The sequence below is a fragment of the Balaenoptera ricei genome, chromosome 5 (assembly GCF_028023285.1).
Source record: "Balaenoptera ricei isolate mBalRic1 chromosome 5, mBalRic1.hap2, whole genome shotgun sequence".
Taxonomy (NCBI): domain Eukaryota; kingdom Metazoa; phylum Chordata; class Mammalia; order Artiodactyla; family Balaenopteridae; genus Balaenoptera; species Balaenoptera ricei.
The window spans coordinates 70939645-70960107 of NC_082643.1; the positions used below are offsets into that span (position 1 = coordinate 70939645).

Genomic DNA, 20463 nt, shown 5'->3' on the forward strand with positions numbered 1-20463 from the left:
ATCTTAGATATCATAATAGTTTGTGGCCCTTATAGTACAAAAAGAGATATACAGTATATCAATGGTATTAAAATTTAACGGGAGTGGGGGTGGGTAAAAAGGGGAAAAAAATGTCTAAATTGCCTCCTTGGGGAGGCAATAATGAAAGAACAGTTGAGAAACTCTGGTCTACACTAAGAAAACACAGAGCAACCGAGTAATAACTACAGAGTTACAGTGTAGAGTAACATGCAGGGTGTGATTACCAGTCACAGAAGCAGAGCATAGCCTGTTTTTCTTTACTCCTCACACAGCAAACTGCTCTACATACTATGGACTCTAAAAACAAGTTAATGAACAAACCAGTCCACTTGTTGAAAAAGCCTCTGAAATTTCAACATTTCTATTCTTACTACATTATTATTCCACAACACTTTGACATATTTAATAACGACAACAAAATTATACAGTAATGAAAGACCACAACTTTAACAATTAAAATACTTACTTTCTTCCTGCATCCGAGCTAGAATCTGCACATCAGTTACATCATTTAGCTTATAATTGGATCCAATTGAATCTTCATCTAATTCTGAAGCACTTAATTCACTGTCTATAGAGGATTGAGGACTGAGTGGAGGATTTCTGTCTGACGAACTTTTCAAATTACCTTAAAAAAGAAAATGATTCAAACTTCAGTGAAACAAAAATTGAATAACCATCTGTTGCAATTAACTTGATATTATATCTTTGGATTCAGTTCATTGTTATTCTGCCTTTTCTGTTTATAAAATTCCCAAATGTTAAAATTAAAAATTGACCTGATTAAGAATAAAGAGGGCTACAGAGGCTCCTTCATATATATTGAGAAATACAAAACACATTTTCTTATAGCTGTAACTTATTTATATTCTTATGAAACAATTAAGCTTTCAAAACAGTACCTGGCAAGTAGTTAATGTTCAATAATACATGCTAGAGGATTTCAACTTTTACAAGGTAGCCAATGAAACTACTCTATCAATAGATGAATTTAAGATGTGTTTTCTCCTCCCAAATTCAGTCACTAGCAAATACCACCATCTTTTCCCTTGAATAAAAGCACCTACTTTTCCTAAACAAGAAAGCTATAATTTGAGGAAAACCAGGACTCCTTAGAGATTTAGGACAAACCAAAAAAAGAACACTAAGCTCATTTCTCCTACATTATGCCATGTTTACAAAATTCCTTTGCTAAACTAGTAATGGGGATCCAAGGAGTTCTCTGAAGTTTACTAGCGAAGCACAAAGATGGGATGAAGAAAATGACTGGATGAAAAAACTCATTTTATCACTGTAAACCAAAAGGGGGATAGAAGACAGGTCAGAGGAATAAAGGATTTACATATCCAAAAGATTCTAATTTGTTTCTAAGGAAATGCTTTCATCAGATCATCAACTTCTAATGAAGAATTTTAAAAATCCCAAGACTGTCACTAATATTTCTAATACAGATTTATTTGAAACTTGTTTTCCAGAATTCTTCACCATAAGAGTCAGCTCCAACACGAATGGCACATAAAAAGAGCAAGAAGAATACGAAAGTTAATATTTATGTTATCAAGAAGAGCATAGTGCACATGACAGGAAAAGTACTATAAGGTCAGTCTCAAATAGTGCCTGAATAAAATTCTTTATATAAAACAAATATGGCAGATCAACCTTTTTAGTACAACAGTCATGGGTGAAATAAGTAGCAAGTAACAACCTACGTACAGAACAAACTTCAGGGTCAATAAGTGATGAGACTAGGGAGTATACAAGTCAAAAGTTTGAGGTGGTTAATAATACTTTAATTTTTAAGGAAGCTATGATAATTAATCATACCAATAGCAGTAATAAGAGTAACTGAATGGGTGAAATCTAAAGAACAGTAAGCTACAGAATAACAGTCTCAGTCACAGAACCACAGCAGAACATTCTTCCCCCAATTATAGCAATCTATCCCTCTCCCATATCATTTAGAGCTCTAAACACCCTCTTGGCACATTCATATACAGCCTTGTACTATTATTTAACTACAATATCAAAGCTTATTAAAATTCCTATTAAAAGAGTTTTAACTCTGTAGCTTTTACAACCTAAGCAAGCTACTCAGTAAGCATCTATTGGTTAAAAGAATAAAGCCTGTGACCCTATTTTATCAAGCCACATTAAAAAACTTTTACACACGTGCTAAAGAAAACTTTATGAATGTAACTTGGCTTATCTGTATCACTGGTGCCTAGTACCGTACTACCTGGTGCTAAGTAGCACCTCAATGATATCTTCTCTAACCAGTTGGAGGTTTCATAAATAAAGGAACTTGAACTACTGATGAGTAAGCTATTTTCTGAGGCAGGGCAGTAAGTTAAAAACCATTTCTTAATTACTCCATTTCATTTCTCCTTACCTGAATTTCCAGGAAGTATTAGCTGTTTGACTATAGGAGGTCGCACTGGGGTTGAGGACGGAGAATTGAAACCACTGCTGTATGGGCTACTGGCATTTGGACTGTAAGGACTTGTGTAACTGATGGAGTTGAAAGGATTATTATACAAATTCTGCCTCTTGAGAGCTGCATTAATGACAAGGGGAAAAATCAAATTGAAGAAAAGGCTAATAACATCTCAAAAATTTTCCTATTAGGGGGACTTCCCTGGTGGCGGAGTGGTTAAGAATCCACCTGCCAATGCAGGGGACACAGGTTCGAGCCCTGGTCCAGGAAGATCCTACATGCTGCGGAGCAACCAAGCCCATGCACCACAACTACTGAGCCTGTGCTCTAGAGCCTGCGAGCCACAACTACTGACCTCTTTGTGCCAAAACTACTGAAGCCCATGCACCTAGAGCCCATGCTCTGCAACAACAGAAGCCACTGCAATGAGAAGCCCGCGCACCGCAATGAAGAGTAGGCCCCACTTGCTGCAACGAGAGAAAGCCCGCGCGCAGCGACGAAGACCCAACACAGCCAAAAATAAAAAATATAAATAAAAATAAATTTATAAAAAAAAAAATTTCCAATTAGGAAATTCAGTAAGTCATTATCTCAGTTTAAACACAGAAACACTTCTATACTAGTGGAGAGAAATATATCACATTAATAATCCCAACAAAATATTTCCACTATCTTAAATTTTGTTATGCAAATAAAACAGGAGCCACACCAAACAGAAATAATACTATAGGAAGAATATCTCCTCAACAAATTATTAGCTACTAAATTAAGTTACTTCTATCTTGTTGGAAAGTTTATTCCAACTGTATCAACCTTGAACGGCCTTTAAAAATAAAATGAATATAAAAGCATATTTATGTTGTCTCATTTTTCTATAACAAATACATACTGCTAATAACAACAAAAAACTATGAAATAATGAGTTTTAAAAATAGTCTTTCCAAAGTTTGGATTTTTGAAAAAATAAAGCAATACTATTTAGGCCAGATGAAGGTCAAACACACAAGAATTCTTTTAAAAGAACCCCCCCCACCCCGCCCCATTTTCTGGGCCAAGGAGAATACTTCTGCCAAAAAAGGGGAAAAATTTGTGCTATGCATATAAAATTATAAAAATAGTATGAAAGTAGGGCTAAGATATCAATTATATACAAGAAAAATTAATACTTAAAATATTTTTTCTTTTCTTCACCCTATTCTAAAATCTACAGCTTATTCATATTTATGACCATCACCAAAGTACTATGCAGAATAAATACACAAATGTGACATGGTTCTTCTTCTCAAGAGGCCTAAAGCCAAGTAGCGCAGGCAGAAAAAACAGTGATTTCAAGGCAAAATGAAATGAGTACTATCATAAAGGCGCAAAGAGGCTAATGGAAATGATGAGATAGGAGTAATTCATTACAACTGAGAGAAAGTAGGTAGTAAGGCTTTTTGGAAGGAGAGGCACTGGAGCAGTCTTGAGAGAATAATTTGATAGGACACTGGAAATGGGGAAAGTATGTTTTCATCTGTGTTTATAACATAAACTAAAGCCATGTCTTGAAAATGCATAGTGTGTCCAGGGAATAACAGTGAGTAATCTAGAAAGGTAAAGCTCATGGTGAGGGACAAAACAGGAAAAACCAGCTGGGGCCAGGTCACAGGAGGCCTGGAATACTATGCTCAGGAGTCTGAAATTTGTTCAGTAGCAGTGATAACACCATCAGGGACTTTTGAGCAAGAGCAATATGATCCAATCAGCTTAAGGAAAAAAAACTGATGGAAATTCTAATGTTAAATAGATTAGACTGAACTAGGCAATAAAAGTGACCAAAAAAAAAAAAAAAAAGGAAGAAAAGGATAAATATTAAAAACCGGTGAGGATTACTAAAGGGAAAAAAAATAAGATGGTTCTGAAGTTTCTGGTTTGCCTATAAGCAGAGCACTGGTTTTGGGAGGAGGAACACATGTTTTCTGTTTAGTTTTTCTGTTTAGTTGGATAGTGTGGTAAGTTGGCCAGTATAGTTTTCTACATATTCACCATGAGACAAGACACCACTAAACATATTTAGTATGTAGTATGTAGCATGAGCTCAATATATCAACGAGCAGAAATAGGGGTGTTCATTCCTTCCTATCTCTTTACTCTTCTATTTCCTTTGAAGTGCAGTCTCTCTTTATTTGGTTATTTAATCACTAGCATTTCAAGTTCTCAACTCTTTTATCTTCTCACTCTAAACCATATTCTTTTTCTTGAGAAATCTCATTCATACTCCCAACATTAGTTATTATCTCTATTCCCCCAAATATCCATTACTTATATCTCCAGGCCTAAGTTTCCATGAGCTTCAGTCCCATATATGCTGCCAAATTAATGTCTCCCCTGAGGGTATGGTAAATGCACCCCAGAGCCAACAAGTCCAAATCCAAACTCATTATTTTCGAGCTAAAACAAATTCTCTTCCTGGGATCTCTATCTCAGAATGATAACAACATTCATCCTATTACACAAGCTGGAAACCTAGAAATCACTGCTGATACTTTCTTCTCCCTCATTTCCTCATATTTGGTTCATTCCTTTTTCCTTTCACACCTTTTCATGTCCACTACGACCCTTTCCCCCCAACACACACTACCCAGCTATCATCATCAACCCTCCTCAAAAGCATCCTACGGTTCACTTTTGGCCCTCTCCAATCTACTCTCCATACTACAGCTAAGCATGTCCTCATCAACGTGCAAATCCTATAATTTCTTCTTGCCAACACATACCATACCCTTGAATAAAACCCTTCAGTATCTTCCCATTGCTTTTAGAATAAAGTCCAAAACCTTTAACATGGTCTCTAAGGCCTTGCAGAGTCTGGCTCCTACATACTGTTCTGATCTCATGTCCAGTTCCTCATGTACGCCAGGCTCCCGCCCATATGCTCCCACAGGCCTCCCACAGAGCCTTTACACACGCTGTTCTCACCACCTGGAACACTCTACTCCCTCTGTCGCCTTCCCCTTTAGCCCACTTAAATTTTCCTGAATCTTTAGGACTCAGGCCAAACATTACTTCCTGAAGTAAAATTCTAATTTCTCCAAGTTCAAAGCACTGTAGATTATTCTTTTATTACATATCACCAGTTATAAAAATTATTTGTATTAACATGTTTCCCCTACTAGATGATAAACTCCACGAGTGCAGGTACAGTGTTCGTCTTTCTTCATCATGTATCCGCTACCCTTTCCCCAACGCCTGATACATAACAGGCTCTCAAAAAATATTAATTGAATATATGCATAAATAAAGGAGATTAGTTTGAATAAAGATGATACTGGATATAGTATGAATGGATGAAATCATCAAAACAGAGAGAAATGGGGCAAAAGAGACACCTGGGCAGATGGGGCGGGGGTGGGGGGGAGGTAGGAGGAATGGGAAGTTAAATGGGTACAGAATTTTAGTATGGGGTAACAAAAAAGTTCTGGAGATAGACAGTGGTGATGGCAATGTGAATGTACTTAATGCCACTGAACTGTATGAACTGTATATTTAAAAATGGTGGAAGTGGGAAATTTTGTGCTATATAAATCTTACCCCCCCCCCCAAAACACACACAAGAAGATGGGCAGAGAAACTTTAAAGAAGACTGAAAAGAAAACCGGAGGGAGAATAAGGGTAAAAAAGATAATGCGCTATCAAAAAAACAAGAGAAGAATACCTTAGGAACATGTGCTGGTACACTAAAGAGAAGCTGAGTATGATGGAGTAGAAACGGCTGTGCTAGAATATAATAGCTAAGTTCCTAGGAAGCTTTGCCTTATCAAAAAAATACACTTAAAAAACAATCTTCCCTTTAACCTGGGAAAAGAGAGGTTTAGGACTACAAAGTTCAAACTTGCAACAGCCAAATTATTTTTCTTTAAATATATACAGCTATAGCTATTGCTCTGTGCATACAGCTATAAAATCTAAACACTGTTAAGCAGATCCAGTACTTGATTACACCTAGTTTTGGTTCAAGAATAACAGCTTTTCTTACATGCTCCTACTATCTTTAATACCTTTGTTATAATAAAGCAAAAAGCTACTCACTCCAATTGCTACTTTTGAAGTGCAACAGCTTTGGTTTTCTCCCCTATGTCCATCCCATACATTATTTTCTTAAAATAACCACTGCCCCTGCCGAACAAACTACACTTTACTATATGACAGTTTAACTGTGTAGGCTCCCCCCTGCCTCCCCTGACCATTTGCAGCTTACACTCTAACAAAAGAGCACATACTTCAATAATAAAGCCAAAAAAAAGCAATTTTAAGGACATGGCTGCCAAGTAAACACAAAGCAAAAAACAAAACTCTATTTAGGATTAGTAATCATGTATCAATCTTTTACTACATGAGTATTCCAGGAAACTGATATTCTTTTTTTTTTTTTTTTTTTGGCCTCGCTGCGAGGCTTGCAGGATCTTAGTTCCCTGACCAGGGACTGAACCAGGGCCCCAGCACTGAAAGCGTTGAGTACTATCCACCGGACCCCCAGGGAATTCCCAGAAACTGATATTCTTTTTTTAAATTTTTTTTTTGAAACATATTTTTAAAAGACTGAGAGTAATTCCAAGAAAGAGTCAATAATATTTTTCCTACATTTCTAACACACTGGCATGCTACATTAAATACCATAAATAGTGACACATACATTTTGTCAGCTTTGTGAATGCTATTAAACAATAGAACATAAAAGCAATTTAACTTAAAATGCCAAGTTAAAAAAAAAAAAAGAGAGAGGGGAAATGAATACATTTATTAAGCACTACCATGAGCCAGAAGAACATGCTAGCCTCTTTCAACATTATCATTTAATCCTTAAATAACACTTACAGGGTTCATCATGCTTATAAGAAAACTGAGCTTATAGGAGTTAAATAATTCGCAGAGTCACATAGCAACTAAGTGACAGAGTGAGAATGAGGGCTCTTTGGTTCTCAACCTGTATCTTTCTACCACATCAAAATTTCCCTGAGGCTAGTGAGATGATTTTAGATGATACCAGACAAAACATTTTTAAAAAATAATTATTTATTTTAGCTTGCATCAAAAAAACCTTATTACATAAAATCCATTATTTCATGGATATTTTTTAGGATGAAGCTAAATAAAAATATGGAGATTTTTTTTAAAAAGCTATTAAGAAAATAACAGAACAGGGTTATGTGCATATGGCAAAAACTCACGATGGCATGCACAATGTGATTTGGAAAACACCCCCAAGCAAAGAACTGCCTTCCTAAAAACATACCAGTCAACATTTATCTGTTTTTTGATTAAAGAAAGCAAAGAGATGAATTTACAAGTAAAATTATAGACATACCTGACATAGTTTGATCAAGTTTGTGGATAAGAGACTTTTTAGCACATTCAACATCAGGACTTGGGTAATCCAAAACTTGCCTGCACCAAACTAAAGGACTAACTGATTTCTGCATTGGTGTAAGTTTTTTCTTTGGTGATGAATACAGCCTAGAAGAAAACAAAAAACAAAAACAAAAAAGGGTAATGTTAATTATTAAGCACAAGGTTATAAAATAGGGATCCTTTGGAACAGATTTAAATTGGGGGATGGGGAGTAAAAATGATGGAGTATGTTTAAAATCACCCACATTTACTTTCTGCACAGGAAGAAAACGGCACTACAATCATCAATATAAGCCCAAATCTCAACTATTAAATGAACCCAAATGAGGCCAACTGTCCAGTCCTAAAATGTGTCTTATTTTTCTCTTTTACTCTCATTTCAAAAACTATGAAGAAACATGTCTTTACAATATTTTTTTCTGTTTTCAATAGTTCTTAACTCCCTAATATTACCATATCATTAAGTCCTGTCTAGAAGGCAGATAAATACCTTGCTTTCCAACTCCCAGTTCCCTTCCTACCACAAACCACACAAAAATTCACCATTAGTAATGCATTCCTTTTACTTAAGCAGTACCCACTCTGTAGCCCTTTTTTCAAATGATACGTCAGAGAAAAGCAATACATTAAAAAATCCTTAATAACAATATGAACCAATTTATGAAATTACTTCAGTTTCAGTAAAGAAGAAAGGAAAAGTATTTTACAAGCTCCTGGGGAAGGTATATAAAAACAGAAAGGTGAGAAGATACTTCCTACTTCATTTGTTTTTCCTCAGATTAATTCAGATTACATCAATTGATGTTAATTTATTTCAAATGTGACTCTATATGAAAAATGTGAAGTTACTTGAATTCTAACCAGAGTGGTTTCCAAATTAAGACACTTAAGTGAAATCTATGATGTAAACTAAATTACTACACTTCCAGATGGATGGGATGTAAAATCAGCTCCTTTATTGCACCTGACTGACTCATGGAGGATGGGGAAAAGGGAGAAAAAGCGCTCCATTTGACATTGCCTCCTTCTGTCTTGTTGATGCTGCATAGAGGTGGAGGTTCAGCTCTCCCACTGGGCCTCTATGACTTAATTTTAGCAGAAATAGGGGAATAAAGCAATATTTTTCAAGTTTTCTTGACAAGTAAAAACTTGACAATCTCAATTTGTTGTAAGTTACATTAGCCATCAATAAATTGGCTGTGTCCATCAGAACACAGTCCCTCTTGACTGAACTGTATATTATTATTTAAGAAATTCAAAAGCGTCAGAGTGAAAAAAAAATGTTTTTAGTAGGCAAATTGATAAGGGTAGGAAATAAAAAAAGATGAAAGAATACAAAATTACTCTTAAATTTTTAGCTTTTGTAACTGAAAGAATCATAGTGCCATTGACAAAAACAGGAAAGCTACCATTCACCTGGTATAGGCGAGATTATGATGTTTTAGTTTAACTGATTTTGAATTATTGATGTTTTATTCATTTAGTTTATAGTAGTTTCTGTATTTTTAAAGATGCTAAAAGTACCTTACAACTTTTTTTAAAAACAACTTTTTCAAGATTTTACAACCATAAAATTTGCCTGTGTAATTTCTGCACCATAAAATTCATTGTATAATTTGATGAATTTAGTATTTAGTTACCCACCATGTAATTTTAGAACATTTTTATCACCCTAAAAAGAAACCCCCTTTCCGTTTCTACCTCCAGCCCTAGGCAATAACAAATCTGCTTTCTGCTCCATGTTCTTTTCCAGACATTTCATATAAACAGAATCATACGATGTGTGTTTTGTGTGTCTGGCTTCTTTCACATGAATTGCCAAAGTCTGAAAGAAAGAGTGATACACACTACTATATATAAAATAGATAACTAATAAGGACCTACTGTATAGCACAGGGAACTCTACTCAATACTTTGTAATGGCGTTTATGGGAAAAGAATATAAAAAAGAGTGGACATACGTGTATGTGTAACTGATTCACTTTGCTGTACACCTGAAACACAATACTGTAAATCAACTATACTCCAATTAAAAAACAAAACAAAACCAAAAAGCCCAACATTTCCTAAAAGTTCTCAACACAAGGAAAAAAATAATTTTCTTCTCCCCCCCTGCCTTTTTGTATCTGTATGAGATGATGAATGTTAACTAAACTTATTGTGGTAATCATCTTGCAAAATACGTTAAGTCATGTCATTATGCTGTACACCTTAAACTTATACAGTGCTATATCTCAATTATATCTCAATAAAACTAAAAAAAAAAAAAAAGGAGTGAGCATTGCTACAAACACTACCCATATTAAAAGAATTGTAAGGGGCTTCCCTGGTGGTGCAGTGGTTGAGAACCTGCCTGCCGATGCAGGGGACACGAGTTCGAGCCCTGGTCTGGGAAGATCCCACATGCCGCAGAGCAACTAGGCCTGTGAGCCACAACTACTGAGCCTGCGCGTCTGGAGCCTGTGCTCCGCAACAAGAGAGGCCACGATAGTGAGAGGCCCATGCACCGCGATGAAGAGTGGCCCCCGCTTGCCGCAACTAGAGAAAGCCCTAGCACAGAAACGAAGACCCAACATAGCAATCAATCAATCAATAAAAATAAATCTTAAAAAAAAAAAAAAAAGAATTGTAAGGAATATTTTGAACAACTTTACGCCAACAAAACGGACTGGATAGACAAATTCCTAGAAAGATACAAGTTATCAAATGGGACTCCAGAAGAAATAGAGACTCTGAAGAGATTTATAAAAAGAAATTGAATTAGTAATGAGAACTCTTCCTGCAAAGAAAAGCCCAGGCCCAGATGCCTTCACTTATTAATTTTATCAATACTAAGGAAAAGTAATGCCAATCCTATACAAACTCTTTCAGAAAACAGATCTAATGGTAAAAGACTGAATGCTTCTCCTAAGACTGGGAACAAAGTTAAGGATGCACACTATTAACATCTCTATTCAATGTGGTACTACAGTGTCTAGCCAGTGCAGAAAGGCAAGAACAAGAAATTAAGGCATCCATGTGGGAAAGAAAAAAGTAAAATTGTCTTTATTCACAGACACTATGATCCTGTACATAGAAAATCCTTTGTAGGAATCTACTGAAAGCAAATGAAATCAGCTAGACTTAATTAATGTGTTTAGGAAGGTCACAGGATATAAGATCAACAGGCCAAAAAAAAAAAAATCAATTTATTTCTATATATCAATGAACAACTCAAATATGAAATAAATATAACAATTCCATTCACAACAGCATCAAAAAGAATACTTAGGAATAAATTTAACAAATGAAGTGCAAGAGTTGTACACTGAAAACAATAAAACATTGCTGAGAGAAATGAAAGAAGACTTAAATAAATGGAGAGATGTACCATATTCCTAGATCTGAAGACTCAATGTTGTCAAGATGTCAATTCTTCCAAACTGATCAACAGAATACAATCCCTACAAAAATGCCAGCAGGTATTTTTATAGAAATGGACAACCTAATTCTAAAAGTTACATGAAAATGTAAAGACAAAGAATGGCCAGAAGAATTTTGAAAATGAAGAATCTTTTTTAAATTTCAAAATCTCTGGTCTTGCTCCCTTCCAATCCATTCTATATATCGCAGCCAAATAGTTTTCTAAAATATGAATCTGACTATTAATATTCCTCTGCTAAAAATTCTATGCCAGTTGCCTTTTGCTCTTATGATAGTTTTTTCCAAAACAGAGCCCCCATGGCCCTTGAAACACAGCAATGATCTAACTGTTGCAGTACCTTTTTTTTTTAAGCTACATTTCTCACCCTCTCCACCACTCAAATCTAAATAATAGCCATATGGTACTAATTTCTATTCCTGAAAAACCCAACACTTTTGCTTCTAGGTCATTTTGTGCATGCTGTTCCCCTTGCCTTAAACAAACTCAATTCCACTTCTTGGTTACCTCACCCTCCCTTGCCCAACTTCAGCCAGCCCATTCGTACTTTCTGCTAAGTCTCAAATGTTGCTTCTTCAAGGAAACCTTCCTTAAGTACCTGTCATAAGACTACATTAGGGGTTTCCCTGGTGGCGCAGTGGTTAAGAATCCACCTGCCAATGCAGGGGACACGGGTTCGAGCCCTGGTCCAGGAAGATCCTACATGCCACGGAGCAACTAAGCTCGTGCACCACAACTACTGAGCCCTCGTGCCACAACTACTGAAGCCCGAGAGCCTAGAGTCCGTGCACCGTGACAAGAGAAGCCACTGCAATGAGAAGCATGCGCACAGACACAAAGAGTAGCCCCCGCTTCCCGCAACTAGAGAAAGCCTGCACTCAGCAACAAAGAACTAATGCAGCCAAAAATGAATAAATAAAAATTAAAAAATGTGTTGGGGCAATAAAAATGCTACAATATGGATCAACCACAAAAACATTAAACTAAGTAAAAGAAGTCAGCCACAAAAGACCACATACTGCATGATACCATTCATATGGAATGTCTAGAATAGGCAAATCTATGAGACAAAGTAGATTGGTGGTTGCCCAGGGATGGGAGAGGGGTTGGGGAGAGAGAAATGGGAAATGACTGCTAATGGGTACAAAGATCCTTTTTGGGATACTGAAAATATTCTAAACCAAGATTATGGTCATGGCTGTACTATTCTGTAAATATACTAGAAATCACTCAATACTAAAAACAGATGAATTTTATGTATGTAAATTCTATCTTAATAAAGCTGTTAAAAAAATGTTAGAAATAATTGGCCTCTCAAGATGTTGCTTTTTCCCTTAGAACAATTATTACAAAGGAATTAATAAACACAATTAAATATAATTTATGTCTATTGTTAATAGTGAGAGAACTAGTAAAGATGTAATTAAGAATATGATTATGAAACTGATCATAACAAATCATATTTTGTCCGATATGTCACACATACCTGTATAATGTGACTGGTGATAAAAACAACTAAGAATATAACTATTTTGTAAAAGTAACAACTTTAGGGACTTCCCTGGTGGTGCAGTGGTTAAGAATCTGCCTGCCAATGCAGGGGACAGGTTTGATCCCTGGTCCAGGAGGATTCCACATGCCGTGGAGCAACTAAGCTCGTGCGCCACAACTACTGAGCCTGTGCTCTACAGCCTGCGAGCCACAACTACTGAACCCGTGTGCTGCAACTACTGAGGCTCGCGTGCCTAGAGCCTGTGCTCAGCAACAAGAGAAGCCACTGCTATGAGAAATGAGAAGCCCGTGCACCGCAATGAAGAGTAGCCCCCACTCACCACAACTAGAGAAAGCCAGCGTGGCACTGAGGACCCAACATAACCAAAAATTAAAAAAAAAAAACAAAAAAAAACTTTAGCAATACAGAAATGTATAAATGTAAGGAGTGATAATAACCTCCCTCCCCCTACCAATTCTATCCTCCCAAGTTACTTACAGTTTGCAGTACGTCTCTCGTGACTTTTTTATGCATACACATAGCAGACATATTATTAAAAGATGGAGATAGGATGGGAGACTGGAGACACTTTACTGAATTTATAGTAACCACAGTAATCACTTTTCATGTTGCAGTCAGCTGAAAGTAGGCTAATAAAGCTAAGAACAACAAAGATTTAACTTTAAAGTAAAAATAAAAATTATATCAAAACTGTTATTGAAATAAATTTCTGTAGATTGGTATGGAAACTTTTTACAGGCTAAGGAAAATCATCTGATTTTAATACCTCAAAATCATACTTCTCTATTTACTGAGTAAGGTGTATTCAAGGCAAAAGAACAGAGCCTCTGTCTTCACAAAGTTCAATGTATATTCCCTGCAATAGTAATGACATTTACAGACATATATTTGCGTCTGAATGAACCCTGAACAAAACACCAATGATTACAATGTTTTTTAAGTGCATATGAAAAAAGATAAAGGAAATATAACAAAGTTCAAAGTGGCCATTTTGAGATTGTAATTTTGTTTCTATTCTTATAATTTTATGGGGTGCTTTTTCAGATTGGAAATTTGAATTTATTTTTATTATTTATTTACTTTTAATTTTTATTTTATATTGGCGTATAGTTGATTTACAGTGTTGTGTTAGTTTCAGGTGTACAGCTAAGTGATTCAGTTATACATATACATATATCCATTCTTTTCATATTCTTTTCCCATATAGGTTATTACAGAATATTGAGTAGAGTTCCCTGTGCTATACAGTAGGTCCTTGATTACCTATTTTATACATAGTAGAGTGTATATGTTAATCCCAAACTCCTAATTTATCCCTTCCCCCGACATTTCCCCTTTGGTAACCACAGGTTTGTTTTCGAAGTCTGTGAGTCTGTTTCTGTTTTGTAAATAAGTTCATTTGTATCACTTTTTTTTTTTAGATTCCACATATAAGTGATATCATATATTTGTCTTTCTCTGCCCAACTTACTTCACTTAGTATGATAATCTCTAGGTCCATCCGGAAAGGCTTGAATTTTTTTTTTTTTTTAGTTGAAGTGTAGTTGATTTACAACGTTATGTTAGTGCCTGCTGTACAGCAAAGTGAATCAGTTATACATATACATATATCCACTCTTTTTTAGATTATTTTCCCATATAGGTCATTACAGAGTATTGAGTAGCATTCCCTGTACTATACAGTAGGTCAAGGAAAGGCTTGAATTTAAATCAGAGTGATGGAAAGGCTTAAAGGTCTGCCCAGAGTGTGGAATCAATGGATCAGAGTTGGTGGTGTGTGGAGTAACTTCTTCAGAAAGGGCACTGGGAACAAGACCGAGGATTGAGTAAAGACGGACAGATATGTCAAAGGGGTATTGCAGAAGGCTAAAGTTGGTCAGCTACACAAGGGAGCAGAGGAACAAGAAATAGATGTATGCTGAACTCATTTACTGTTTTTTTTAAGTTAATTTTTATTGGAGTATAGCTGCTTTATAATGTTGTGTTAGTTTCTGCTATACAGCAAAGTTAATCAGTTATACGTACACATATATCCTCTCTTGTTTTAGATTTCCTTCCCATTTAGGTCACCACAGAGCATTGAGTAGAGTTCCGAGTGCTATACAGTATGTTCTCAATAGTCATCTATTTTACACATAGTAGTGTATATAAGTCAATCCCAATCTCCCAGTTCATTCCACCCCCCCTTCCCCCCTTGGTATCCATAAGTTTGTTCTCTACATCTGTGTCTCATTTCTGCTTTGCAAATAAGTTCATCTGTACCATTTTCTAGATTCTACATATAAGAGAAATTACACAATATTTGTTTTTCTCTTTCTGACTTATTTCACTTTATATGACAGGCTCTAGGTCTAACCACGTCTCTACAAATGGCACTATTTCATTCCTTTTTATGGCTGAGTAATATTCCATTGTATATGTTTTTTTTTTTAAACTTTCATTAATAAAAGTATCTTTGGCCGTACCCACACCTAAATATAATTTAATAAACTATTAGGATACATTGCTTTATAATGATTTAACAAGCTTCCTGAGTCAATGTGAAATAATAATTGTTATTATTATTATTAATCAAGGGCTTATTACATGCCAGGCATGGTTTCAGTATTTTATTTATTTATTTATTTTGGCTGTGCCAGGTTTTAGTTCCCCAACAAGGGATCGAACCCAGCCCCCCGCCAGCATTGGGAGTTCAGAGTCTTGCCCACTGGACCACCAGGGAAGTTCCTCAGTATTTTAAATATACTAACCCTTTCAATCTTCCCAATAAGCTTATGAGATAGGTACTAATATAATCCCTGTTTTACAGATGAGATCACTGAGGCACAGTGAGCTAAATGACTTGCCCAAGGTGACATAGCTGTTAAGTGGCAAAACCAGGATTGCTTCAGAACCTAAGCTCTTAACTTTACCAACTAATACTTTACATATTTTACCAACTAATACCACTGTTCTAAAAGAATGCACAAGATCCTTGATTTAAAGGCTTGAATATAGTAATCATTCTAATGGCCTCCTGCTGTTCCCTGCTCTCTTCTAAGCCTTATGAACCACAAAATATAAAGTTGTAATAGATCCCACTATTAAATACAATAAAAAAAATCACAACTCAATTGAAGAAAAATATCTTCAGTTCATATGTAGTAAGAGTCTTTTTGAAATTTTAGTAATAAATAATAGTGGTAATTATTTACAAGGCAAATTCATTAATAAAGTCTTAGAACAGTTTACAAGCCCTGAAGTGACAATAGCTGCAGGGCAGGATACAGATATAAATTGCTGGTATGAGAGCAGAACACAACATGGTGAATCAAAAAACAGGGCAGAGCAAGCAGAACAGACTGAAGAAAAGTTTTAAGGTAGCAAATCCCAAACTTTTAGACAGTGACACTCTCTGCTTCCATTTTCATTTCATGACTCTCTTGATTCTCATTCTGGTATGGCATGGGTTTTTTAATTTTAAGAGTATCAAAACAATTTTGATATTCCTTGGGATGCCACAGAACTGAAGTTGGAAATTACTTCTTTAAATAGGCAAACATCTAGTGTTGAGGCATAATTGTGTACTGCTGGGAGACCAACTGGGAGTGTAGCAATCAGAAAATGAGTTGTTTCGTTTTGAGAAAAGACATCAGGAAGACTGGAAGTCTCAAACTATACCAGACTGCAAATTGTGGCAATAGCTGCAAAGAAAGAGACAGTTTTAATGTATATTGACTAATACATACCTGCTTAGCTACAATTGCATACATAGATAGCAATTACAAAATAAATAAATAAATAAATAAAAATGAAATATCAGGTAATTAAAGTGCTGAAGAAAATTTGGCAATATCTTTACGCTACATGCCAGAGTAGGAAGAGAGAATAATACACTATACTCTGCTTATAGAACTAAAGTTAATATTAAGACCAGCCGAGGGACTTCCCTGGTGGCGTAGTGGTTACGAATCCACCTGCCAATGCAGGGGACATGGGTTTGAGCCCTGGTCCAGGAAGATCCCACATGCCGCGGAGCAACTAAGCCCGTGCGCCACAACTACTGAGCCCTTGTGCCACAACTACTGAAGCCCGCGTGCCTAGAGCCCGTGCTCTGCAACAAGAGAAGCCACCACAATGAGAAGCCCATGCACTGCAACAAAGAGTAGCCCCCGCTCTCCACAACTAGAGAAAGCCCGCACACAGCAATGAAGACCCAATGCAGCCAAAAATAAATAAATAAAATAAAATAAAATAAAAACGCTTTAAAGAAAAAAAAAAAAGCAGCCCAGACATTCTTTTCTTTCTTTCTCTTTTTTAAAATTTTTTGGCCATCCTGCGTAGCATGCGGTAGCTTAGTTCCCCAACCAGGGATCGAACCCCGCACCCCCTGCAGTGGGAGCGTGGTGTTTTAACCACTGGACCACCAGGGAAGTCCCATCTCTTCTCTTTTTCTTTTGAGTTACACAGAAAGATAAGAATGGGTAAGTGAGGATTCCTTATTATTAAAGTGTATGGTATACCAAGATGGTTAAAATACATAAAATACATTTGGGGGGATGGGGGAAAGTAGTTGTGTGTGTATATACAAGCTATATATAATTGTTTAACTCTCTCATATAGCACTCCAAGCATCTCAGGGACAGGAATATTTCACATCATCCCTTATGCCTCACCCTCACCCCCAAAGAAGACTGCCCGGCACACAGTATTATAGAAAAGGAACACCATACTGCAGAATGAATGAAGGAAATAATTATAAAAAAATTCGTAACATAGCACTGCCTTTTTCCTGAAAAATTATAATCATGGAAATTCTACAGTTATACTTGATGTACCAGTTGGTGACCGCAGTTGTAAGATCAGCAGAACTAAATTCTTCCTGTTTTAATTCATATCCATTTCTACCCTCCTCATTCCTTTCAAAATACCCATAACCACTAACCAGGATCTCTCTCAAGTGACACTAATCAAATTATCCCAGTGTCTTTATGAGGCTAAATTTAACCTATTCTCCAGTCCCTTAACTTTCTTCCCTTTCCTACTAGTTTTCTCAAGATCACTTATTAATTACCAAAGCTAGAAGTGATGACATGAGGATCTGAAAATACACATTAGAAGTGTAAAACCTGAGCTCTTCACACACTTCCTACATCACATTATTTTTGTTATTTTATCAACTGCTGCCTCATAAGATATAACCATATATTTGTTCCTACTATTTTATTTTATGTTTACCATAAACTTTTTTTTTAAAATTATTTATTTATTTATTTATTTTTGGCTGTGTTGGGTCTTCGTTTCTGTGCGTGGGCTTTCTCAAGTTGTGGCAAGTGGGGGCCACTCTTCATCGCGGTGCGCGGGCCTCTCACTGTCGCGGCCTCTCTTGTTGAGGAGCACAAGCTCCAGACGCGCGGGCTCAGCAGTTGTGGCTCACGGGCCTAGTTGCTCCGTGGCATGTGGGATCTTCCCAGACCAGGGCTCGAACCCATGTCCCCTGCATTGGCAGGCAGATTCTCAACCACTGCGCCACCAGGGAAGCCCCTACCATAAACTTTTTATTATTATTGGGTTTTTTTTGGCCTTGCCACGTTGGCAGTGAAAGTGCTGAGTCCTAACCACTGGACCGCCAGGGAATTCCCAGAAACTCTTTTAATTTGAAGAAGTCTTTTGTTTGTTTCATCATAACCAATCATCATTTTTTGGACATACAATATGTTCTAATAGTTTTAGTCCTAATCTTTCTCCTGGGTGTCAGTCACAGAGCTGTAAGTGCTTACTATAGACATTGTCTCAAAATCAAATATCCTCAAACAAACCTAAAATGACACCATTATTTTTTCCAGTCAACAAATGAAAATTTTTATAATGACCTTGACTGTTTTCTCACTCCATACATTCAATCAACACATTCTATCGATTCATTAAACTGGTTTCCCCACACCTACCAGACTTTCAACCTTCCAATCCATCCTCTATATTCTACCATTTAGCTCTCCAAAACACAGGTCAGGATAAACATTGTTTCACAGCTCAAAAACTTTCTCACTGGATATACTCCCCAGCTTAATTTTCAAGATCCTGTGTTTTAGATGCAAAACTACATCCTTGATCTTCTCTCTCAAGTACTCCAGTAAAAAACCCTCTTGTCCAGCCAAAATGGCCAAGTAAATGTTCACTTCACACATCTGTTAAACCACAGATGTGTCTTTGCTTATAGCTCTTTTTACTATGGGGGCAAAAATAATTTCCTTTCCATTTTCCTTGTCTAACCCAAGCCTTACCTCTAGACCAATTCAAGACTTTCCATTTTTCATAAGGCTTTCCAACTGCCACAGTTCTTCTGACTACTCCTTATCATCTTAACATAGCGCTCTACTCATAGTAGGTACTCAATAAATGTTTTATGATTACTCCCATGGTGACTGTTCATCCCAGTTTGCACAGGTATAAGTCCTCATTTAAACCTGTTGTTTTGGGCTTCCCTGGTGGCGCAGTGGTTGAGAGTCTGCCTGCCAACGCGGGGGACACGGGTTCGAGCCCTGGTCTGGGAAGATCCCACATGCCGCGGAGCAACTGGGCCCGTGAGCCACAACTGCTGAGCCTGCGCGTCTGGAGCCTGTGCTCCGCAACAAGAGAGGCCACCGCGATAGTGAGAGGCCCGCGCACCGCGATGAAGAGTGGCCCCCACTTGCCGCAACTAGAGAAAGCCCTCGCACAGAAACGAAGACTCAACACAGTCATAAATAAATAAATAAATAAATAAAAGAACGTGAATTTCTAAAAAAAAAAAAGGAAGGGGTCCAAGGGGGTCTGGGGCACACACTTAGAATTAAAAAAAAAAAAAAAAAACCTGTTGTTTTGGCATCTCAGCACTCCCTTGACTCTCAAATAGTTTGTACAATAAATCACACAATCATTTTAATTTTACCTAATTTTCAGAACATTATTTTATGACTTAGAAATGTAAATGGAGAAAAGTTACTAGAATAAGATACTTATTCCTGCAATACAGCACTAAATATTTCTGGTCAAGTAGACACCGTAAGTATGCTTTAAGGCAATACTTGGGGTGATTTTGCCCCCAGGAAACATCTGGCAATGTCTGACATTTTTGCTTGGCCAGGGATGTTGCTAGACATCATACCACACACAGGACAGCCCTCACAACAAAGAATTTATCTGGCCCCAAATGTCAATACCCTTATATAAGAAAGCAAGATCAAAATGATATTTTTAAACAATGTAGATGTTTTATAAGAGGAACTAATCAAATCTGATCTTTATTCATTTAGCTTGATATGATTGTTTTCATGCAATCAACTGTAAGTGGTTGGGATGAGATGGAAAGACTATCATTATGGACTCAATACTTTGGCTTGAATTCCAGTTTTGCTATGTGCGTCTGGGCCCAAGAGGTTGGTAAAGATCAGAGGCTCAGTTTTCTAGCCCACAAAAGTACCTACGCCTTCTTTTCCCACCTACATACTATTGCCACACTAATCTTTCCAAAACACCATTTTGTTAAGGATATTCCGACACTCAAAAATCTCCTCCTAGATTTCACAAGCCATCCACAGTATGGTCTCCAACTCAATGATTCAAATTTCTTACTTGTTCCCCAACAAACCTGTATCTTCACAGGCTTCGCTTTACCCTACTCAAATAAAGCACTCATTCTTTTCCCTGCATTTTTTGATTCTGACA

General features: G+C 36.7%; 1 protein-coding gene across 4 annotated transcripts in view; it reads right to left on the reverse strand.

Moving 5' to 3' along the window:
• The window catches only part of SLAIN2 (SLAIN motif family member 2), a 79086-nt gene that overhangs the window by 37727 nt on the left and 20896 nt on the right, over positions 1-20463 (reverse strand). For 3 of the 4 annotated variants that reach the window (XM_059923054.1, XM_059923052.1, XM_059923051.1), the window contains exons 2-4: positions 7800-7948; positions 2411-2575; positions 488-649 (exon numbers count right to left, since the gene is read on the reverse strand). In XM_059923054.1, the coding sequence (XP_059779037.1) occupies positions 488-649; positions 2411-2575; positions 7800-7914 (442 nt within the window). In that variant the 5' untranslated portion in view covers positions 7915-7948. The remainder of the gene's footprint in view (positions 1-487; positions 650-2410; positions 2576-7799; positions 7949-20463) is intronic. The other variant, XM_059923053.1, reaches the window with a different exon arrangement.